The sequence below is a fragment of the Rhinolophus sinicus genome, chromosome 1, assembly GCF_057876585.1.
Source record: "Rhinolophus sinicus isolate RSI-liver-muscle chromosome 1, RSI-T2T, whole genome shotgun sequence".
NCBI lineage: Eukaryota > Metazoa > Chordata > Mammalia > Chiroptera > Rhinolophidae > Rhinolophus > Rhinolophus sinicus.
The window spans coordinates 53,078,190-53,104,068 of record NC_142501.1 but is presented as its reverse complement, the minus strand read 5'-3'; the positions used below and the strand labels follow the sequence as shown (position 1 = coordinate 53,104,068).

Here is a 25,879-nt window from a genome sequence, read left to right as displayed (position 1 = left end):
CATTAAAAGGACAAAGTTTGACTCAACAAGCAATTCATTATTCAGCATGTCAAATGATTTCTTTATACTTGAAAACGTTTCTAGAGTCTTCACATGTACAGTCATAAGAAGTTAACATGATACGATGGAAATTTACATTCTTTTTATTTTCTTTCAAGGGATTTCTTAACAATGCTACTCTGAAATTAAGAACTTTCATATTTAGAAAACAAAAAGATGCATCTCTTTTTTTTTTTACTTCTGATAACAAATGTGGAGCTAATTTTTTCACCCTTACTATTTGGAAAACCTTACAGTCCCTCAAACATGTTTTTCTTACACGCCAAAGTATTGCCAATTTTTGTTGCATTACCCATAGATCAGTAATCCTGATATGCTTTTACTTGGTTTTAGATTTCCACGATCTTTTTTTTTTTTCTTCCATAAACTGAAATTCAAGCAAATGGCCCAGGACTTCTTTTCCTCATAATCAGTTTTACTACACAGGCAACGTGTGCTCAGATTTGGCTTCCACCTCCAGCATTAGAGGAAATCTGTCCATGCATAGTATCCAGTGATTTAACTCTGATGGCCCTGCCACTGTCCTCCTCCTACCACTTGGCAACATTTGACCATGTGGACAACTTTTCCGGTTCTTCCTGTCATTTGGCTTTCTTGACGTGACTCTACCTGGTTCTCCATCTTCTAATAGAACGACTTTCTCCCATACTCCTTCATTGACTCACAGTCTGTTTGCCCCCTTGAATGTGGGGGTTTGCCGTGGCTCTGTCCCGCATCTTATTCTCATTATACTTTCTCCTGGTGCGATTTGATCTATTTCCATGACTTCAACACCTCCATGTGAATGACTTGCAAAGTTATCTTTTTAAAAGACTTTTTCCATATTATATATATAATTCTTGTTTTGTTTCCACTTATACAAACATACATACACATTTAGATAAAAAGAAGTGTATATACTTATTATAGAAAACCTGGGGGAAAATTAATTGTAAAGAAGATAAAATATTCCATAATCTGTTCTAGAGAAAACTACCATTTGGTATATTTCCTTTCAATCTTTCCTTTTTCTTTGATACACACACACACACACACACACACACACACGCACGAACACACAGCTAATTGGGGTCATACTATTATAGTAGATATAGTTTTGTATCTGCTATTTTTACTTTACGTTATGTCATAATTTCTCGTGGCATCAAAATCATTTAAAAATAATTTTAATGGATGTTTAATACCCTGTTGTATTAATGTTGCATAATTTAACTATGCACTTGGGTGTTTTGTTACCTTAAGTGAAAAAAATTGAGAATAAATTTATGTATAAAATCTTTGTACAAATCACTCATTATTTCCTTAGGTTAGATTCCTGGAAGTTGAATTACTAGGTCAAAGGGCATGAAAATTTAAGAATACTAATCCTGCTGCCAAATCTTTATTGATTTGATAAGCAAAAGTGATTTAATTTGTATTTCTTTAATTACTAGTGAGAGTGAACACTTTTCATGTATTCATTTCCATTTTAATTTCTTCTTCTGTGAATTGCAATTTGGTTAATCCATTCCCATTTTTATTTGGGTCTTAACATTTTAGTTATTTTTTTTTTTTTTGGTCTGGGGTTCTTTCATTTGTTTGTGAGTGGTCTTTATTAGGCCAAATCGAATGAGTGGAGTAACAAAGTAGAAAGTGTACAAGAAGTTAAAATTGTGGTGTTTTAAATGCCTGTTGTTATGAGAAGCCAGAGTTTGTGGATGATGAAGCAGCGTTGCCACATGGGAAGGGTGTTGACTTGAGATGAGAGTCAGGATTCCCAACGTGGTGTTGAAAACCAACCACTTAGGTTATCTTGGGGAAGTCATTCATCCTCTCTCAGCCTCACCTGTAAAATGAGAGGTTGGGGCTCTTGATCCCCAAATCCATACAAACTCTGTGCTGAAAGGATGACTTTTGAGCCACTGTTCTCTAGACATTGTGAAACTGTTTTCTGTCCCATTCCTGACTCTTCACCCATTTTAGATGTATAGAGCCTGAGGAAAGACTGGATGCAGTAAAGGCAATTTCCACAGGGTTAGTAAGGCTTAGTGGAGCCTGGGGACAATTTAAAGTGTTTGCGCCATCAGGAAACTAGAAGTTGCAAAAATTGGTATTTTTTAGACAGTCCCATAGATTGATACTTGGCAACCTGGTAAAGTAAGTCCTAGGAGACCTGCTGATCTATGCCACAAAGCCTCATCGTCTTTAGTGGATGGAAAACAAATCTCATTTTATGACAAGTGCTTTAAGTTATGACAAGCCAAGTTATTTAACAACTTTCACTGTTCTGTACAGAAACTATGCTTAGTGTTTTTCTTTGTGATTGTGTAAGCTCTTCATTTTAAGAATAGTAATTCTTTTTCCTTTGGTCAAAGATTAACTAGTTATTTGCCTTTTAATTTTGTGAGTGGTATATTATTACTCATCCGTAGTTCTTTTTCTTTGCGAATTCATTTGTTGCTTTTGTCCTTAAAAGTCTTGCCATCCAGAGATGGACTAAGTCTTCACTTCTATTTCCTTCTAATTTTTATCTTTAATTTGTCTTGAATTTGCTTTGGAATACCAAACCAGGATGTTTAGTGCCTTTGCATATATCTTAGAGCTCCGAATCCATATTTCCAGCTACCTGGTAGACCATATGGATAGTCCCTACATACCAGGCACCTAGTTTCCCGAAGGAGAAGACTTGAAGTTGTCTTGCACTCTTCAGTCTTTCTCTCCTCCCACATTTAATCACCAAGTTTGGTTAATTCTACCCCAACAGTGATAATGCCTCTTTTGTCAGCCTTCTAATGCAGACCCCCCTCTTTTGCGAGAGTCTTTGAGCAATCCTTACAGTGGGCTTCAGTTTTTCCCTTTCAGTCCAAAGTTGTCATAAATAAATAAAACACTGATTTTCAAAGTATGGTTCCCTCAATTACCTGTCTCAGAATCACCTAGGGTGTTGGTTAAAAAGGTAAATTCCCAGGTCCCACCTCGACCTACAAATCAATATATCGGGTGGCAGGGGGGAAGCGGGTGCTGAGAATCTACAGTTTTAACAAGTACTTCAAGAGATTGATTTACACGCTTAAGGGGAATCAACGACCAAGTAAATTAAGCCTCAGTGTCTCTGTGTGCCATTCAAGACCCGCACTCCCACACCCCACAGGCTGTTTCTCCAGGCTTGTCTCCCACATCGCTACCCACCCCCCTGGCACTGCAGTTATGCAATGATTCATGGTTTCCCGGACCCACCCTGTGCTTTCCTGCCTCTGTGCCTTTGCTCATACAGCTCCCACAGCCTCATGCCCCCCCACCCCCACTCCTGCTGTAATCCTTTTCCTTAAGAGCACAAATAAAATGCTATTTTAAAAAATAAAGCCTCTTCTAATTTCTCCTATTTGAATCAGTGGCGCCCTCCTCAGTCTTTAGCACTTTATTTTTACTTCATTTTTTTACCTTAATGCTGTCACTATGTATAATTTATTGCTTCCTTAAAAAATTATGAGCCTTCTAAGTGTGAGAACCTTGCCTTTCGTTGTCATTTTGTAGCCATTAAATATGTATACATATATATGTATATATATGTATATGTATATGTATATGTATATATATATACATATATATATATGGCAATTAACTGCTCAATATATGAAATATATCTCATCTTGCATACACTGTTATATAACAGTGTTGGGCTTCACATCACACTTAGAATACATTAAAATTTTTACTATTGCTTGTAAATCCTTTTTTAATTGAGCTGCCATTTATCTCTGGCATCATCTTATATTTCTCATTCACTCCCTAGCAATGTTATTCCTGCCTCAGGACCTTTGCATTTGCTATTTTCTCTGGAAAACTCCCCATGTCTTCACCAGGCTGGCTGCCTATCTCCTCCCCATCATTCAGGTTTCAGCTCAAATGTCATTCACTGGAAGAAGCCTTCCCTGACCATTATCTAAAACATCTACCCCCTTTCTACCACCACTCCTGTTACTCTCTTTGTGTTTCCTTCACAGCACTAATCACAGTATTTAATTGTCCTGCTTCCACAGTAGAATGGAAGCTTCGTGAGAGCAGAGACCTTGTGTGTTACCTTTAAGGTTATATATCTTTAGCAAATAGAACACTGCTTGGCACATGGTAAGTGCTCAATAAATATTTGTTGAATGAATCAGTAAGTCTTGGTGTGGTTTGCAATCCAAAGCTTTGTTGTTGGTTGTTTTCTTTGTTGTTTTTTGTTTATTTGTTTTTTGAGCAACAGCTTAGGTAGTTTCATCAGGGTTCAAATCAGGTGGTAGTCTCTGAGGATTTCCGAAGGTAGCACAACAAAGAGTTGGATACTGTGATAGCCAGGATTCAGTTCCATCTGAGTGCAGGTTTTCCAAGGTGTGCCCAGGATCCAGGGCACTATTTTACTACCTGTCAGCCTCTACTTCCGGGGTTATTCCTGCTAGCCAATACTAGTCTATTAGTGCTCATTACGTTTTTAAAAGCAAGTATAGAAAACTAGAATCCAACTGACTTAGAATCATCAAGCAACCAGAAGTTTTCTTCTGCTTTCCTTGTCTGGGAGAGCAATAAAAAGCTACAGAGAATCTTCAAGGAAAGAATATTTTCTTTACTATACATCCTGAAATAGGGTGTATTGATTAGAAAGATTTTCAGCAACAGCTCTAAACAAGGGGTTTCTTGTTAATATCCAGTTGAACCAGACAATGTAACTAATCATTTCTAATTTCTTCCTATTTCTCTTCATTGGGTAGCCTTATTTTTTAATTCCATATTTTCTTGAAACTGGCTTGAAATTTTTATTAAAAATAATAATAGTTTTTATAGCAATTTATAATTTTCAAAGTACTATTACTTTCATCCTCTCATTTAATCCTCATAGTCATCTCATGTGAATTATTATGTTTTGGAGATGAAGAAACTGAGACCCAAAGAAATTGATTGACTTTCCCATGCTAACTAAAAAACCACTACTCAATAAATGCGTCTCAATTTTTTAAATAGCACTTTAATTTATCTAATTTTTAAAAGGTAAACATTAAAATTTAATTAAAACACTACTATTAATATGTTTGTAACCAGTCCTTATTAAGAAATAATAGCCATAGCATTGGTTAAGATTAGCAGAATTCTGTCACTAATGTGGTTGTATGATTTGGTCATTCTTTATGTTACCAGGCTCAGCTTTGCTTGTCCTTGATTAAAGCATTGTTCGGTGTTAGCTTCTCAGATTTTTACAGAAAGGAAAGATTACAGAACTTGCTTAGAGAAGAGTCACTTTTCACCAAACCCGTTCTAATTTTCCTGCTTGAAGGGATTGGTTAAATTGATCTGAACTGGCTTTTCAGATTGAGCAAGACCTGAAAAAAACACATCATCTAAAATTTCAGATAAGAAGAATGGAAGCCAGGCCCTTCCTGGAAATGGCCAGGAGTGAAACTAAGAAGCCCTGTATTTGGAGAAAACTTGATTAATTATTAAGGACAAAGGACTGGTATAAGGAGGTTATATCTTTCATAGAAGCAGCCTTCTTAAAAAAAGTGTTTATATTTCTTTTGCTTTGACATTGTGAAGAAGACTTTAATTAGCCACTTTGTCTTAATAAAGCATGTAATTGGCAAGACCTATGAGCATATACTGTGTAGGCAGATACCCGATTATGTAGGTGGGTCTTTGTCGAGATATGTGGCTGCTGATAATTAGCATAATATTGTTTATCGTTTGTATAACAGGCATTTATTGAGCCCCTATGTGGTACCAGGCACTGGTACTTGGTGTGTTTGATGATAAAGTATGGAACGGTACAAAGGTTAAAGGAGAAGCAGGCTGTTCAGAGTAAATCTATGCTTTGTGTAATGATCTCGGTCCACTCGAAATTTCCACATTCTTTTTCTAATTAAGTATGCTTTTCTCTACTTTTCCCCTTAAATTTCAAGTTACTGACATGATCATCTGTTTTTCTACTTAATGAAAGAGGTTTTCCTTACTATGTGTGAAAAAATACTGGAAAAACCCTCACTCCATTGGATTATGTTTCCCCTTAACAATGAGTTAATTATCAACTGGGGGGAAGGGAGGAAGAACCAAGTGAATATATAACAAATTAGATTTGAAAGAGAAATAGCTTTCAACTTGCATCAGATCTGGTAATTCCTTAGTTTAAAGGAAAAATATTTAAAAGGTTCTTGGGTAGTTCTTCATGACCTAAAAATTTTAGACCAAGTCAATTTTTAAATGCTGCCATTGGATGTTATTCTTTTTAACTGTCTAAATAAGATACATGAAGATTACCACAATTATGTTAAAAGCTAATTTGGATTTCAAAAGTGCAGGAAGATAGGATATTCAAGTGAAGGAATAAAATAACAGAAGCCATGTAAGGTAATCGTTATATCATCTTCAATTTTTACAGAGGTGTTGAGAACCCCTAAAAGTTGGCCCTGACAAGGTATAGTTTGACAGAGATTTAGACTTTTTGGTGCAGAGGAATGGAGTTAGGGTTTTGAGTAGATTTGGTGTGCCTGGTAGTCACTACCAGTTTCTCAGAGATGACATTAAAGATGCCCTTTTTTAAATTGCTGATTTAACAAAAATAAGTTGACCCTGAAATGCAGTGTACACTAGAACTGCATTTCTGGTTTATTCTCTGTGCTAGAGATCATTTTGTTTCCATGCCAGCCTCCTAAAAAATGAATAAGAGCTAACACTTATTTAACCTCTCTGGGCCTCAGTTTCTTCATCTGTAACGTGGGACAACACTCTTCTGAATGTGTTACTATGAGGATTAATACGTTTATATATGCAAAACAATTAAAACAGTATCTGACATATGGTAAACATAGCTATTTTTATTACCACAACCACTATCTATTTATTAAGCACTTATTCTAGCACTGAGCTAAAAGCACATTTTAGAGGTGATGAGGCTAAGGCGTACAGTAATTTCCTAATATCACCCAGTAAGTAAGTGGTAGACTGAGGGTACAGGCATAGCTGAAAGGAACCTGGGGCAGAGTCAACCTAGACGTGGAACAGGCTGAGGCATCTGGCCCAGCCTTTGCCATATCTAGTTTTAAGACCCTTAGGAGGCTAAGGACTGGGGGCCCAGACCACCCCCAGACCCTGGGAAGATGTGGTTTGCAGTAAGTTATTCGAGCATTAGGGTCTGTCAGACTGTTTCATATCCTGGCTCTGCCTCTTAATAGCTGTGTGACCTTGAGCAAGCTCTTTAACCTTTCTGAGCTTCGGTTTCTTCCTTTGTACAATGAGAATAATATTTGTTTCATGGTATCATAGGATTAAGTAAATAAAATCAAATGGAACGAATCACCTTGCATGTGACCAGGGCTCCATAAGCCATCCCCAGGCTTGTGCTAAGGTGACCCAAACTTTTGCCTGATTCTGACACAGTCCATCTCGATGGTGGGTGATTAGGGTCTGTGTCTGCCTCCCTGCTCTAGCCTAATAACCCTGGAATCAAGCCAAAACTAAACTCCCAAAGCTATTTTCACATTGGAATCATAGGGGACCCTTTTCAGCAAAATTTAATGTGTGTAGACTCCATGTGAGAGATTCAGATTCCAAAGACGATCCTGCTATTCAGAGCACCCTCGTCACCTGCTCCCGCACAACTGGGAGCATTACACTGGCTAGTTAAGGGGAGCCCCTGGAGCGCAAGGCAAAACAGTGATTTTTTTAAAAAAGACATACATTTAATTTTTTCCCAAACAGTGCTCTTAATGCCTGGATTGTCCTATAGTGTCAGTCAGGCTTCTCACAGGGCGGTGCTCTGGTGGGAAGATTAATGAGCAGTCAAGGGGCGGATGCCCTACAAAAGGGAACTCTACAGAAACGAGGATCTCGTCTGTATAGTCCAGCAACATTTCTATTTGGAAAGAATATTAATGAGATCTGGATAGGAATCAGACACCAGGAAAGGACAGCTGCTGTGAGAGGCCATTTGAATTGTACAAGGAGTTACACATGATATTCAGAAGTCCTTGTGCAATTTTAAAAAGTAATTAACTTGTAGAGATAATGAACAATTTATAAATGACATTAAAAAATAAATGTAGTTTCAAAAAGTAAATACTGAATGTCCAATACACATTTGAAAATATACTCAACCTTCCCCATGCTTAAAGGAATGAAAACTAAAACAACCATTTACCATTTTTCACATATCTAGCAGATTGGAAAAAACAATGATCAATAATCCTCAATATTGGCAAGGATGTGGAGAATAGGCTTTCTCCTATAGCTGATGGCTCACATATAAATTGATGCAAAATATACATATAAACTGATGTAACTTTTTTGGAGGGATACTTGGAAATGTCTATTAAAATTTTACTGCATACGCCTTTTGAACTAGAAATGCTGCTTCGAGGAATTTACACCGTAGGTGCACACCTCCAAGTCAGCAATAGCAGAAGCATATTCATTGCATCTTGTTCTTAAGAATAACGACTCTGAAACACCTTAATGTTCATTGACAGGGGCCTGATGAAATGTTATAGACCATTTTGGAGTGAAATAGTAAGTGGTCCTGAAGGTTGAGGTAGCCCTACATGTCCTGAGGTGGGAAGATGTCCAAGAGGAAATAATAATTGCTGGAGAGCACAGTAACATAAAACCACTGTTAGTTTTTTTAATGTGTTTTTATGAATAATGTATGTTAACATCTCTGTGCCTCTGTTTTCTTATTTGTATAATAAAATCGGCATCATCATCATATCTACCTCATGAGTTGTGAAGATAAAGTGAGATAATATATGCAGAATGCTTAGAACAGGGACTGACACGTAGTGGTGTGTGTTTGTCACCATCACCATCACCATCATCGTCAGCATCACATCTAGGCAATACGTGTGAAAGCGTATGCTTCCGACTGTGACAGAGGTTGTCTTTGGGCAGTAGAATGGGCTTGGGGGAAGGGCAGGACCGAGCAGGCAGACACTTCTGTTTCTTATTGCTTGTGAGGAGCAGGCCCGTCCTGGACCAAGCACTCTGACCGAGGAAGCTGGACAGTGAAGAAAATGACAGCTCTGCGTCGGAGTGCTTTAGAGTACGCTTGAGACCTGCAGAGAGGTTTTGAGTGTGTTTTGAGAACCTGCAGAGAGGTTCTCCAAAGGAAAGGAGGAGGGTGAAGAAGGGTGGTGGTGTGAGGAGAAGGAGGGAGGCTGATGGATTCCACCTTGGCTGCCACAGCTCTTTTTAAAAACCATTGACCTGATTAAAGATTAAAAAATTTTACATGTCACAAGAACCTTATGAAGACCCAACATGTACATCTGAACTATCCTTTTTGCAATTTAGTCACATTTATACTAAAAAAGCGATTTATGTTTAATTTGACTTTTGAATAAAAACTAGAAAAAGTAATTGCTCAAAGTGGCCAAACCAAACATTTAAGAAGAGATAGGTAGTTTTTCTAGTAATTATAAAATAAAAATTTCACTATTTTAAAGAGACCGCTAATTTCTTTTCAACTAGTGTTACTACCTCCATAATAAAATATTGTAAAAAGAGCCTTATGACATAGGCCATGTTAAAAGAATATGACATGTAAACTAAGTTAAGCTTAAATATGTGTTCTGTTAACTAAACCCTTAGAGTAATGCTTACTGAATGTGTCTTAGACACAGAGACATTCGAAGACTGACAAGATGGGTTCTGACCCCAAGCAACGTGCCAGGCACTTTTTTGCATTTATTGTCTCCTTTCGTTTTTAGAACAACCCTGTAGCATTGGTTTATCATCCTCATTTTATGTGGAAGGAAAGTATAATACAGAGAGGTCGCCAGGTATCGGGTCGGCATTGGAATCAGAATTGGAATCAGCTGGTGTTTCCATGCTCCGGCTCTGCCGCCGAGTAACCATGCTGGAAGAAGGGGCAGTGTGGGGGCTGCACTGAGAATTCTCGGGACCTCGGTGATCATCTATCATCTCGTCTATAATTCAAACTATAATTTTTTAAATGCAGTTTTATTGAAATATTCATATACCATACAATTTTCCTATTTAAAATTTGTAATTCAGTGGTTTCTGGTATATTCACAGAGTGATGCAGCCATCACTCACCCCAATCAAGTTTTCAACATTTTCATCACCTCCCAGGAAAAAAACACAAAACCTGCCCGTTAGTGTCAGTCCCTCTTAAACCCCCCAGCTTTCCCCCTGACCCCTGGCCAAGTGCTAGGCAACCACTAATCTTTCTGTTTCTATAGATTTGCTTATTGTGGACATTTCATGTAAGTAGAATCATACCATATGTGATCTATTGTGACAGGTTTCTTTCATTTGGCATAATTTTTCAAAGTTCATCCATGTTTTAGCATGTATCAGTACTTTATCCTTTTCATGGCCAAATAATCAATGTACCTTTACATGCATAGACCACATTTTGTTTATCCATTCATCAGTTGATGAGCATTTGGAATGTTTCCGCTTTTGGTCATTGTGAATAATACTGTATGAACATTCATGTACAAGTTTTTATGTGGACATGTGTTTTCATTTCTCTTGGAGACACATACACACACACATCTAGGAGTGCAATTGCTGGTCATACGATCATGATAATTATATGTTTAACCTTTTGAGGAACTGCCAACTATTTTCCAAAGCAACTGCAACATTTTACATTCCCATCAGCAGTGGATGAGGGTTTCAGTTTCTCTATATCCTCACCAACACTTGTCAAACTATAATTTTTTTAACCACATCCTACAATAAGAAATAGTTTGCATTCTTATCCAGTTTATACAAACACAAATAACTGAAACAAAAGCTTTATAAAAGAATACCTATACTATGTGTGACACAGTCTGACGTTTTCTGTTTCGTTCTATTTCATTAGCACAAGCAAATAAACATGCTGCTTCTGACCCACGAAATGGACTTCACACTCACTAATTGTCACCTACACTTAGAAAAACTCTAGGCTATTTTAACCCCTCCTTTTTACACAGGAGGAAATTGAGGCCCTGAGAGATGACTTGTCCAGCATACGATACTGCTAATTAGTGACAGATTAAAGATTAGAGGCCAAGCCTGTTGGCTTCCTACTTTAACTTTGACATCTCAATAAATTATAGTTGCCCTCATATTCAGTAGATAAGAAGAAATTGGAGTTTCTGTCCAGATACCATTTTCTTGCCCTTGTAAATTTTCCTCGAGCAGCATTTTAAATTCAGCAGCAAACCAAACTAGAAGGAAAAGAGAGAGAGAGAGAGAGAGAGAGAGAGAGAGAGAGAGAGAGAGAGAAAAGAACTCACTTGTATTATCATGAGTTATTGGTCTTGCCTTCTGGGCAAAGACGGTCTAGGTGAACCTGGATGATAGGCAACAAATTTATCAGTTCAGAGTCCAGATTTACTTTCGTTTGCATCTTAGCCTGCCTTTGCAGGGCTGCCGTTTCCTTACGCTGCCAAACTTGAATGGCAACAGAAAATTTGAAGTGGGCAATCTAAAAATACTTTATGCTGCTGTTTTTTCCATTTTTCTTGGAATACATATGGGTCTTAAACCTTTTCATTTCAGTGTTTTTCAACACATGATGGAGAAACCTCTGACATTACCATCACTTCAAGTTTCTTTTTAAAGAAAGTGTGGTTGTCCTGGGCCCTCCTCCAGACCTAATGAATCCAATTGGGGGATGGGACCTGGAAATCAGTATTTTCAACTTTCTAGGTGATTCTTCTATACACTCAAGGTTGTGACCAGCTGAATTAAGTTTTATTCCCCCTTTTACTTCTCATCTTAGCTCCCTTTTGGGTTCTAGAATTACTATTTGGCTTTGTTACCTGAAAAGCCAAATCGTTATTTGAAAGAATTAGCATTTGTAAGAAAACTCCTGAATTATGCCAACAGAGGGAGTTAACTAAAACAATCTGTATTGATAGGGTTCGGTTTTATTATAGAGTTTAGGGGTAGAGACCATTGTTTGACAGCTAAATCCATTGGTTTCCCATAATTTGGAATCATTTGTCTTGGAATAAACAAACACAGCCCACTGTTTTGTTTCATTTTCTCTTCCCCCAAAGAACTAGGCTATAAATTGAGCTGAATCCAACAAACGATTTCAGATACTTGGTATTCCTCCCTTTATTTAACAAATACTTTAGTGCCCACTATGTGCCAGGCACTGTTCTGAGAGTTAAAACACAGTGTGACTAAAAAGAAACAAACAAACAAACAAAACAACGCCATCAGTGTTAGGAGTAGGTTTAGTATTTTAGGAACTTAGAGGAATCTTCTAGTCCAGGCTTGGGGGTTCAAGGGGAGCATCAGGAGGAAAGTGTCATCTAAGCTGGGACCTGTAGCATAAGGCCAGGGAACGTCTAAAGCATTTTTAGACAGAGTAAAGATCATGTACAGAGAAAGGCCAGGGATCAACAGAAATAAGTTAGGCCTACCTAAACACATGAGAACAAGTTCATACAAAGTCCACATGTGAAAGAAAATAAAGGGTGGGTGTGAAATAATACTTACTGATTAATAACAATAAGAGTAAAGATTTATTGAGCATTTATTAGGTGCTAGGTAGTATAGTACATACTTGACATTTGGGAACTTGTTTTAATTCTCAAAAAAAAAAATAAAAATGCTATGGGGTAGGTTCTATCCCCCAAATTTACAGATGAGGAAACAGAGTATAGTAACTTGCCCAAGATCACACAACTAGTGAGTGGGGTGAGATGTGAACAGCTAGTTTCAAACTCCATGGCCTATGGTCCTAGTCTCTCTCCACTGTGTGTCACATGTTACACATTTTATATAGAAGTTTTGATGAACTACGGTAGGTGACGGTATATTCCTCAGAGAGGTTAATAAATTGCCTATAATCAGCAGTTGGAAAGAGGCTGAGTGAGGCCTCTTTTTCACCTCAAATCTTGTGCACATTTTGTTATATCATACTATTTTTCATATTTTGTTTGATATAAGGAAAACTTCGTATGCTAGCTCATCTTTTGAGAAAAATTATTTGTGGTTATATAAACTTACTTTGAGAGGTAGAGGTAAGCGAGGATGCTACATCTGCCTTGGGCTGTGTCATGTTGTATTTTTATGGGACATAGGAAGCTACGCGGAATGCAGTGGAAATCGTAGGGCTGAAGTCAGGAAGCTTAGGGCTCGTGATACAGCTTTGGAAACGATCTGGTGCGAGTGACCTTTGATGACATGAGAGCGGCTGAGCTCACCCAGAAGAAGGAGAGAAACTGAGCCTTGAGTATCAGGGGTGACCTTTGAGTTCCTAATATCTAGCAACAGGGATGAGTGGAGCGGGAGAGAAGGGATTCAGTGAGAAAACTGAAAATGGTTTCAAAGATAGGAAAGGAATCAGAAGTGTAACGTTTAAGAAAAAGCAAGGGAAAATACAATTTCAAAAGTGAGAAACTAATCAACAATTCAAAGGACAACAAAGACTGATAAAAACTGAGACATGGTTCTTAGATTGGACAGTAAGAGATGTTCAAACAATAATTGCAGGGATGGTAGCAGTAGGAGCCAGACCCAGGGGGCAGAGGGATGAATGGGAGATGAGGAAGTGGGAACAGTGAGGGCCTGGAGGCTAAGGTGTGGCTGTAAAGGTAGGAGCAAGGTGAGGTGGTAGTTTGGGGGGGGAAGGCTGAAGAGAAAAAAGAGTTCTTTATTTTATCCATGTATACAAATTTCAGATATGTACACACACACACACACACACACACCAGAAATGTGAGCATGTTTTTAGGACAAAGTCAGAATTGGAAGTGAAATGAGGTTCTGAGACGACACCATGTTTCCCCCAAACTAAGACCTAGTTGGATAATCAGCTCTAATGCATCTTTAGGAGCAAAAATTAATATGAGACCCGGTTTTATTTTACTATAATACAAGACCGGGTCATATAATATAATATAATATAATATAATATAATATAATATAATATAATATAATATAATATAATAATACAATACAATACCGGGTCTTATATTAATTTTTGCTCCAAAAGATACATTAGAGCTGATGGTCCGGCTAGGTCTTATTTTTGGGGAAACACGGTAGAAGGGAAAGATCAGGAGCTCAGACCGTCATGACAGTTATTTTTCCCCTGACATAGGTGAGGTGGCGTGAAGGATGATACTATCTGAGGGAACTTTCTTTTCTTCCTTTATCTCTGGATAAAGGTGGTAAAGTGTGAATCACTAAGGGTAAATATAAGCACCCAGTGAAAGTTGCTGATTCTTTGGCGAGCAGTTTGCAGAAGTGAAACTGCTTTTCATTACGTGCACAGCCCCTTTTTCATTACTCTTGCTCTAGATCTTAGTGTTTTTTAAGAACAAAATATCCTTAAAATAAGATTTTTAAAAAAGAAACAATGTTACTGAAATGAATATGTCCTAATGCAAACATCTACGGCCTTGTTGGCCCCTGGGATTTTGGTCATTGTTACAATTTTCCTATTGTCTAGGACACATGTTTTTATAGAGACTTGGCTAATGGTCTTCTAAGAACAGTAACAATGATTATTTACAGACTTGTCTGTCACCATGTTGCTGAATAATAGAGTAGTGAGCTTTTTATGTATAGTATTTGAAGTTATTCAATGGTTCCTTTTTTTTTCATATCACTTGTGTTTATCTCAGAGTTTGAATAAGCTAAAATGACTAATTCACAGTTCTGAAAAATGTCATTTACTTTCTTGACCATAGTTTTGGACTATACAATAAGCATCCATTTTTGTACTGATAGTGTTTTAGATAAAATGTAAGCTTTCATGGCAATTTCATTCAAGACAAATTTCTATTTCTATTTAGAAAGCAATACACTAGATGCTGGGAGGGCAAAAGGCAAAGGAGAGCTGTCCCTTGACCTCAAGACTTTTCCATTGAGTAGGATTGATGAGATTCTGATAAGATAGAGGAAGTGGCTTATACTGATTGGGAATAGGGCTAGGGCAGTTCAGGAAAGGGTTCTTTAAGGAGGCAATCTTTCCCTTGAGTCTTGAAAGGTGAATAGATTAAAGAAGGGATAGCATTACAGCTGGAATGAAAAAAAATGTGGTGTGTCAAGGGAGTAGATACCGGTTATGGCATAATTGTGGAGATTCTGGATTTCTTTTCATGTCAAAATTCTATGGAGTTAGGCTTCTCACTATCAGAGAAAGAAAGAAATAGAAGGGAACATGTACTAGAATGAATCTTGGGATGCTAGATTGGAGTCAGAAGTATCACTATGAATTTATAGTTTAAATAAATATAGATAGGTAGATACAGAGATAAATATAAAAATATAGATATGTGTAAATACATGGGTTAATATCCATACATAGATTTCCTGGTTCTGTCCCCTAGGAGAGCCTAGAAGCAGTGACGTCTCAGTAGGAATGAGCACGCCAGTGTCCAGATCTTTGTTTCTCCAGTGAAAGGATTCAGGGCTTCTTGATTCCTGGGCTGGGGTAGGGGAAATACAAGATAAGTATGGAACATCTTATAGTGTTAGAAAGTGAGAAAATGCTTTAAAAAAATTGGTGGTCTATTGAAAGGACATGGGAGCCAAACTGAAAGAGCTTCAAATGGCCAAAGCTGGAACAATTTGAGCATAAATAAAATAAAATAACCCAGGGAGTAAAATAAATATCCATGAGTCTATATTAATATAAATAAAATGATTGAATTAATAAATCAATGAAGGCTAAAGGTCAATTATTCCTTACAGAAGGAGTCCAATTAAAAAATGTAGAAGGAAGGAGGGCAATAGAAAACCACAGTAATAGTGGCTGAAGACAAGATCCACTCATGAATGCTAAAATTAGTGAGTAAAAGTTTGAGGAGCAGGAGAAGAATATCTCCCCCCAAATATTTATGAATCACAGGGAACAATAGTGAGTGTACAGTGGGAAAACCTGCGAGGCACCACCTTCCCCAAGTGATCAAGGTTAACATCACCAGTAATGAGACATCTATGATGTCAGACCATTAAGTTTGAGGACTTGTTGCAACGATGTTGCTAACCTTTTTTGGTATCAGAGGGATTATTCATTATGAATTTGCACCAACTGGACAAACAGTTAACCAAGTTTACTATTTGGAAATGCTGAAAAGGCTACGTGAAAATGTTAGACGACCTGAACTTTTTGCCCACAATTCATGGCTCTTGCATCACGGCAATGTACCAGCTCACACAGTACTGTCTGTGAGGGTGTTTTTAGCCAGTAAACAAATAACTGTATTGGAACACCCTCCCTACTCACCTGAGCTGGCCCCAATGACTTCTTTCTTTACCCGAAGATAAAGGAAATATTGAAAGGAAGACGTTTTGGTGACATTCAGGACATCAAGGGTAATATGACCACAGCTCTAATGGCCATTCCAGAAAAAGAGTTCCAAAATTGCTTTGAAAGGTGGACTAGGTGTTGGCGTTGGTGCATAGCTTTAAGGGGAGTGCTTCAGAGGTGAACATAGTGATACTCAGCAGTGAGGTATGTAGCATATTTTCTAGGATGAGTTCGCAAACTTAATTATCCGACCTCGTACATCACATACCCTCTGCTATGATGGCGTGAGGAAGGCACATCAGCTCTGCAGTATGCTTCCCAAAATTCTATAACTTCAATCTAATCTGAGGAAAAAAAAAATTTTTTTTTGAGCATTACAAGTTGTTCCAGGCTCATCTTCTATTTGCCCTGCACCAACTCTGAAACCAGCCATTTCTCCAAGGAGCCCTGGTTCTTTATATTGAAGAAACTAAGAAACCCAAATTGAGAGACATTCTGCATAATATCTGACCAGTATTCTTCATAAATGTCAAGGTCCTGAAAGGCAAGGAAAAACAGAACTGTCATGGACTGGAGGAGACTTAAGGAGACATGACAACTAAATGCGGTGTAGGATCCTGGAACAGAAAAAAGACATTAGTGGAAAAACTGCTAGGATTTAAATAAAGTCTGTAGTTTAGTTAATGGTATTATACCAGTGTTTATTTCTTAATTTTGATAACGGTATTGTCATGTAAGGTAAAGCTAGGTGAAAAGTATATGGGAACTTTTGTACTATCTTTGCAACTCTGTAAATCTGAGCTTGCTTCAAGATAAAAGGTTAAAAAATAGCTATTAACGTCAAAAATTTTTTTCAAGTATGTGAATTTAATCACAAATTTTTTATACAAAGATATACCCTTATAAATAAATGTAGTTTGTATTCCGAAAAAACTTTATGTGGGCACATATTGCACTTTGCTTTTATTTAAAAATTCCCTTTGCACCTTAAAGTTTTTTAGGTTTTTTTCTTTTTTCTTTTAATTAGTTGCTCCCTTTAACATGTTGAATTAAAGTTATCGATTTAAAAAAAGAGCTTTAAAACTACAATTTATTTCTAAAAATTAACATCTCTCTCTATTTGTATTTTTTATTTTTTGTTTTTTTCAATAACATTTTCTCTTAACAAGTAAGTTTGTACAGTTGACCCTTGAACAGCACAGGAGTTAGAGCTGAACCTCCGCACCCCTGTGCAGTCTAAAATCTGCATACAAGTTTGGGCTTCCCAAAAACTTTACTATTAATAGTCTACTGTTGACTGGAAGGCTTGCCAATAACGTACACGGTCAATTAACATATGTTATATATGTTATATGTATCATATACTGTATTCTTACAATAAAGTAAGCTAGAGAAGAGGTAATGCAGTTATAGTATGTTAAGCCATATTTAGGCCAAGAGTAGAAACCTTATCTTAAAAGCCATCTTGTCTTGATCCTGTCTTGCTTTATCTCCTAGGGGCCTTTGATCAGCGGTTCTGGGTGGGTGGGCCTGGGTGAAACCCCCTGAAGCATTGAGGGGGGAACAGCTTGGTTTATCCCCTCCTATAAAACTCCATACCCCTCTTTGCAGATGAAAAAGAGGTTATCTTTTCCCTCTGCTCCAGCCTGACCTCCCGCAGCTCAAACACGCCCAATAAATTCTAATAGAACAATCTTGGTCTCCTGCAACTCATTCCTCCAGCCATGCCTACCATAGTATTTATTGAAAAAAATGTGCATATTAAATGGACCCGCAAAGTTCAAACCCATATTGTGCAAAGGTCAACTGTACTTGTTCTCTTTAATTTTTCGAGGCTATATTCAGGCAACTATGCCTCTTGCACACATAGCCATCTCAGGAGTGTAAAAAAAAAAAAAAAATAGAGGGAGGGGGATGAGTGAGATTGGATTTATAAGAACAGGATTTAGGAATTTATTAATGGCAGCTCATTTGCTTTTTTTGTCTCAGCCTGGTTTCTGGGAGCCAATTCACTTGGTTAGGTAAGTTAAGTCTAGGTTAGAGTAGGTTTAAGTTTCACTGTTAGAATAGGTTTCCTGGAGTGGCTACACACCTCACCCTAAGCAATAGTTTGATGAAGCAGATACCTGGGGCTACATATCCCAGTGAGTCATTGCCCAACCCTTAAACTTTCAAGGACCTTTGTTCAGAGATCTTTATCTCCAGGCGGCAGCTCACCCATAGGAGCTACCTGGTGCGATACACACTTTGAATGGCGTATTAGAACTCTGGCTCTCATACTAACGAGCTGGTGAGTTTGGGAAATTATTGGACCTTTCTGTGCCTCAGTTCTTTTACTATAAAAAGGGAGTTTGATTACTTATTTCTAAACTGCTCTCATTGTAAAAATGCCACGTGTATTTAAAGCTGAAGACATCTTCCTTCTTAGCAAATGATTTCCTTTTCTATGTATCCCCTTTTCATTTGATAGACCTCATAGTCTCTGAGGCTAAAAATCTTAGTTATTTTTGTTATATCCATTTCCTTTAACTCTTGCACACAACTGTCAACCATTCCAGCAGTTCTTCCTTTATGGTTGAAGTGGTGGTAGAATGCAGGTGACCTAAGAGTTTGGGTTTGGAGTCTTGTCAGCCAGCATAAGAAATGTCCAAACCTGTAGAGAATTTTTATGAGATTATTTGAGACAAACTGACGACAATTGCCAGGAAGCAGGATCTCAAATGCTCCGGAAATAACAGTTTTGCAGTTTCTTTTATGCATTTGGAATTAAGGAGGAACCTAAGGAAGATTACATGAAGGTGGGAGAAAGCAATGTGGGTGGTTGGATTACAGGATAGTTAAGATTCTGTGCAATCTTGAGGTGGTTACACCTTGGAGGGGTATTGCTGCTGGCATTTCAAAGGTGGGTTAAGCTAGATGCACAAGAACAATGAACAGGTTTGCTTTAAAACTTTTCACTAGAGAAGTTATAGGCCTGGGGCGCAATTACACACCATGAGCTGCCCAGTTAGGAATTTATGATCAGATCACCCTGTGAGATTACTTTACACAGAACCCTGTTTTTATCCACACTGAAACACTGGGTTCTGCCTGGAACATATATATGAGCTATGTGACCTTAGGCAAATTACTCAACCTCAGTGAACCACATTTTTTAAATGGAAATAATACTGGTCTATCTTTAGGGTTGTGTAAGGATTGAGTTAGTGCTTAATAAGTGTTCTATTCTGTGTACGGTAGTGCATGGGTTGGATCTTAAAAGTCCACAGGGCCTCTGGAAAAAATATTCAACGATATTATAGCAGCCCAGATTGAATATCTCCTTTTGGGTAGATCTTTCCAGGTGTTGGTACATGCCTTTTTCACTGTTAACAGGATTTCTAGAATTAAGGAAATTGTTCTAAAGTCTGAGTTTGGGACTCTTATTTGAGAAAGAGAGCAGGTAAGTGGAGGGAGATAGCACACCTTTAATACAAGCCTATGAAAGTCGAAAGAGTCACAATGGAGAGTATTTCAAGTGGACCCAAGGTAACTTTAAGTATCTCTGAACGAACAAATGATTGTTTCTGACGTCCATCATTCTGGGGAGATACTTCCCACTCCTCTCTCACTGAAAGATAGTTTGTATGAGCTTGTAGCTGTGGGGTTCAGAGATTTTGCTACCCAACACTCTACCTTGGTTAAAAGTGGTGATTTTAATCGTGATTCATTACTTGTAGTGGAAAGAAAATTGACTTTGGAATAAAAAAAGAATATTGGTCTGAATCCCAGCCCTGCTACTTTATAGCTAAGTGATCATTGTAAAGTTATTTAAGTCTCTGAATCTCAGTTTCTTCATCACATATTTATATATAAAATAATAAAACTAATCTTTTAAAGTGGTTGTGAGGATTGAGATACATACTTTGCATGTGCTGATGTTTTAAAATGTTCCTTTCCTTCCAAGAGTCTAATTTTTAACCTTAGCCTTGAAGTTTTAGTTTCCTGTTGTGTATCAGTAGGATTTTTATTGCTGATGTGTACATCTCAGCACATGTAAAGCAAAACTCACCATTCTCCCTCTTCTTCCTGTATTTACTCTCTGGTAATGGCGTCAACATTCAACATTATTCAAGACTGATGGTGCCAGCTTTGATTCCTTCTTCTACCCGTAAAGCCCATTTTATTCTAAGAACTGTCAGTTTTCTTTCCATCTTTCTACTCCCACCTACACTCATTTAAACCTTGATACCTCTCACTTAGTTTTAGGATCTTCTTGATAGTAATTTAGACTCCAATCTTTTCCCCTTTTATCAAGTTACACACTGCTTGCAGAATCATCTTTTAAAATATGGCTCTTATTGTGTTACTTGCTTTTACAGAAACTTTCTGTGTTCCACCAGAGAAATTGTGAGTAATCCACTACAGAGTTCTTTTTTTCACAAATGCACATATTGAGGCTCAGGGGAAATTATATTTTCATTTGCCATAAAAGTCTCACGTGTACTAGGGAGTGGCACCGTAAGACTAGACTTCATTTCAGCTCACTCACAGGCTAGTTCTCTCCACTCTTGGAATATGGCCCAAACTCCATAGCATGGTTTTCAAGGCTGTGGTTTCCCATTCTATCTTCCCATAGCTTATCTTCAACTTCTCTTGCACCTGGAGTCTAACTCCATTGAAGTTTCCTGTGCTATTTCAACTTCCTAACGGTGTAATGCTGTTCTCCCTACCTGAGATGCACTTTCTTCTCCCACCCTCACTTGTTGAAATTCTGCCCATTCCTAAATTTCAAGTCAATCCGATGTCTCTTCCCTTCCCACCCACCAAGCCACAAAATCAGGTCCTGTACTCCTAGGTCGTGCATTGCCTCTAACCACATTCTGCCTTGTGCTGTAATTATTGGTGTATATATTAGCAAGCCCAATAGATTTTGCACACTATTTGGGCAGGGCCCTCTCCCTGTACCTTGTAGGAAGTAGTTACTCAGTAACCTGGTGCCAGGTGCTTCTTACCTTTACCTATTTCATAGGGTGCTAACCCATTGGTAAGAAATAACAGTTTGTTTCTGTGAAGAACGGTGTGGTCACAGTGTGAGCCCCCTCGTTCCTCAAGTATAAAGTGTGCGTAACCCAGCCTTAGAGCAAGATAGATGTTATGACTTTTCTTAACTTTTTGGCCAAGAGTAATCAAGACCATGGAATTAGACTTGTGAATTAAACTCTTTTTGCTTTATCACATTCAGTCTCAAATGATTTATGCTTTTCCTTTTTTATAAACAAATTTGAAAACATACCTTCTTTTTTCCCCTTTGATTCAGAATTGATCGCTGGAGAAGAACTGACAACGTTTATTCCCACGTCTATACTAGAAGCATAACTTTACTAAATAGTATCTTAGATTATTGGTCCATATTTCCTAAACTTGGCTGAAAAGGTCATTACTGTGATTTTACATACTTAAATTTAGCTGAATTGTTTGTGGCTTCAGTGTCTTTTTTCTTGTTAGAGAAAAGACTGACAATGTTCAGTGGGTTTGTCAGTTACAAACTAGAAAGCAAATAGAGAAATATCATATATTATTTGATACATTCAGGTTTATTTCAAAGACCATGTGTAGAATTAAGGTTATTTTATTCAGAAAGAAGAGATAAAAAATGAACATTACTTTTTTTTTTCCTGTGTCAGGGTCTTTTCTTTTTTATCTTATTTATCCTGATAAGGATACGATGAAGTAAGTACTATTATTATGGGTGAGAAATCTAAGTTTTAGCAATGAATGCACAGCTTTAAGTGGTGGGGCCAATAGTCCCACTTAGATGCATTGCTCTCCAATGCCGGAGCTCCGTACCATCAGAGGGTTCTATGTTGCCTTCCAACTTGGAGATTAAAATAAACAAAAATAAAACTAGTATTGTTTTCAGGCAAGGCTTTCGTTGGAAGCACAAGTACTACATGTGGAAAAGTAGTGTGATCTTTAAGGGTTGCCTTTCATCACTCACTTTGCATCACAGGACTTTTAGTGTGAAACAGAGGCCCAGGTTGCTTAGGTAAACACACTGTGTGTTCTACTGTTGTCAAGGCTGTTGGAAGCAGTACCTGAGGAACCATACATTCTACCAGATCAGTTCTGCTCTGTCATTGTCAAGAGAGCTGCCAGTGGTACTTTCATCTATATTTTTCACTCTTCAAATAAGGAAATGATTGACTCATTTCTAATCTCATCTCACCTGGACAAAGGTTCGAACTCCTTTAGTAATTATTGGGGCAAAAACCAAACAATCCAGGATAGGCGCTAGGTGATGGCAAGGGTATGGCTTTATGTATTCTTTGACTTGAAAGGATTTAGAAAAGAACTTACATATAGAGGTTTTATTCCCCCCAATTTAAAGTTCATTATACTTTTCCCAATTGCTAAAAGGCTTTAAAATAGTAAGAATCGTAACAGAAGCCAATACTAATATGTTATACTTAAAGTGCTCTTAATACTATTGTAACATACCTAGTATTTTAAATATATTATCTCCTTCAATCTACATCAAAATCCTTATAAAAATAGGTATGAATCTCATTTTTCAACTGAAGAAACTAAAACTGAAAAAGATAATATAATTTGCTCAAGGTAATAGTTACAATTTCATCTAAAGTCTAGCTTGCCTTAAAGCCCTCGTTTCTTTATATTATCCCATGCTGTGTTCCTAGCTATCTCCCCAACAACAAGTGGTCAGTGCTGCAGAGCTTGGGGAGAGAGGGCAGCCAAAAGAAACTTGGATGTAGGTAGAACCTAATTTGGACATGAGTCTACAGAGATGCTGATTGTACCTCCCCTGGGATGTAACTCAGAAGAGTGGAACATTTCACTCCAAATGTACCTTTGGAACAGACTTAAGTTCAGGGAAAGGCCAATTGATGTTTGCACAGTAGGGTCAGTCATAAAATGATGGAACTGGAAGGGATCTTACCGATCATCTGGTCTAACCTTCTCATTTTACAGGAAACTACAACCCAAAGATATTGAATCATTTGACCAAGGTTACAGTTTTTGAGAGAACTGGTAGAGGAGTGTGGTCTGCTGCTCTAAGGCGCTTTGCTCTCTCACTTACAACACACCACTGCTAGTGTTTGGATGCTGGAGAATCCTCTTCTGTGTCTAATATTCTGACTTTCTTTATTACATAGGTATTTCAGTATCTGTAGACAAGATGGAATCAACTCCATTTAATAGACAGCAATGGACTTCACTATCATTGAGGGTAACGGCCAAAGAACTTTCTCTTGTCAACAAGAACAAGTCATCGGCTATTGTAGAAATATTCTCCAAGTAAGTGCTGATTCTGGTCCAAAAGGACCATCTGTCTTGAGCAAACATCACCACCTGTCAGGGAAATCAGCAAAGAAAGTCCATCGTGTAAAAGGGCTTTACTGAGCACCTCGTGGGTTTCCAGGGCCATACAAGGCATCGTCAGGAAGGAGGGGGAGGATCACCAGGGCACACATTTTCTGTCTTTGAATTTTTGTTTAGTTGGAAAAAGAAAAAAACTACAAACACAAACGATGATCATAAAAAATAATTATTAAGCAAGATGCCAACAAGTCCAAAATGAACAGGAGTAAGGACTAGATACAGAAGAAGAGAGAGAGAAAGTGACCATCATGGGCAGAAGCTAGTCAGGAAGGCTTCCTGATTGAGGTGAGTTTTGAGGCAAGTTTTAATTTAGTTGAAGGGCATGTAAGGTGCCCTGTCTGCCTGCATTGTCCAGTAGGGTAGCCATTACATATACGGCTATTTAAATTTAAGTGAATTACAATGAAATAATATTTAAAATTCAATTCGTCACCTACACTAGCCACATTTCAAGTGTCCCATAGCTACCTGGAGCTAGCTATGGGTTGCTACCATATTGGACATCACAGAAGCATTTCATCATTGTATAAAGTTCTGTTGAACACTGCAAACTACGTAGGCAAACTACAGCCCACTGGCTGCATTTTAGTAAATAAAGGTTTACTGGCACACAGCCATGTCCGTGTACGTATTGTCTACGGCTACTTTCATGCTACAGCAGTAGAGTTGCAGCAGACCACGTGGCCCTCAATGTCTAAAATATTTACTACTTGGCCCTTTAAGAAAAGGTTTGCTCACCCCTGCTCTGGACCATGAGTCCTTTGACATGAGGGCCCCTTTCCTGTTTCTTTTGTATCCCTACTGTGTAGCATGGTGATTGGAACATAGCTGACACTCAACAAACGTTGAAGGAATGGTATATGTAAATAATATACCAGAAGAGCAAATGCACCAACTTCACTCAAATAGAGAGGCCATAGTGTGGAGGAGCTTAGGTCAGGTGGTAGGTTTACCTCACTAGTAGTCTATTAATAGGAAGCTACAATACATTTAAGAGAAGGAAGGTGGTAAAGATTTGAAGAAAGTAATTCTGGGAGCGGTATCAAAGATACCGTTAAATACCGATAAAGGTTTCTGTAATCTACAGTGTCACCTTTTCTTCAATAACAAATCCATCAAACACCTGCTATGTGGAAAGCACTGCCCTTCTAAACTGTTCACCTTTGTTATCGCTTAAGGTGGAGAGGAGGTGGGGTGAGAACGACCTGGCCCTTTTATTTTCTACATTATGCATTTTATATTGCTGTAATTGTATGTTAAACATATATTATTCTTATCAAAAAAAGAAAATCAATAGAGATATTTCAGGAAAAATGGGATCGAGATCTGGAAAGCTGTTACGACATAATCCCTGACCTCACGGAACTTAACAGCATAGTTTAGTATAGTTTATATAGTAGAGAAAGTCCCCAAACTTCCTTCATCTTAAGAATCCCATCAGGTAGCTGCTAATAATATAGCATTCCAGTTATCTATGCTGCGTGAAAAACAGTCTCCAAAATGTAATGGCTTAAAATAATGACAAGACTTATTTTGCTAATAAAGCTGCAGTTTCGGCAGGGCTTGCCTCTACGCCCCTCAGCACCAGTTAGGGTAGCTCTCAGACTGGGAGCCATAGTGACCTAAAGGCTCACTGGCCTCACCAGTGAGGCGGTTCACGCTGGCAGTCATCTGGGCTCTCAGCTGGAGGCCCTGGTCGGAACACCTACGCATGGCTTTCCATGTGGCTGGTGGCTTGATTGGCGGCTTTCCCAGGGCAAGCATCCAGACTCAGAGCGGGGGAGGGAGCAAAGGAGGAAGGGAGTCAGGGCTGGGGATGTTGCCTATTATGACCTCGCCCTCAGAAGTTCCACACTTTTGCCACAAGCTCTTCATCAGAAGTTAAGTCCCTGAGGGTGGTTCATATTCAGAGGGAGGGGAATTTGACTGTACTTTTTGATGGGAGGAGTGTCAAAGATTTTTTTGGACATATTTTAAAACCATCCTATATAGCTTCCCAGCTCCCCCCTCCCCCACCCCAGATTCAGAGTTGATGTGTCTGGGATGGGGCCCAGGAATTGTTTATTTTAACAAGTATCCCGGGTAATTTTTACCTTCAGGGGAATTTCGGAAGTACTGGTTATAGAAGAGATGGACTTATGAACTCAAAGCAATGAACTTGAACATAAAGCAGAATGATAGGTTCAAGCAAAAGATTGT

General features: G+C 38.1%; 1 protein-coding gene across 2 annotated transcripts in view; it reads left to right on the top strand.

Annotated features, from left to right (window-relative positions):
• LIMA1 (LIM domain and actin binding 1) overlaps positions 1-25,879 on the top strand; it is a 79,858-nt gene that overhangs the window by 3,210 nt on the left and 50,769 nt on the right. For both annotated transcript variants that reach the window (XM_074325703.2, XM_019724588.3), the window contains exon 2: positions 23,455-23,596. In XM_074325703.2, the coding sequence (XP_074181804.1) occupies positions 23,478-23,596 (119 nt within the window). In that variant the 5' untranslated portion in view covers positions 23,455-23,477. The remainder of the gene's footprint in view (positions 1-23,454; positions 23,597-25,879) is intronic.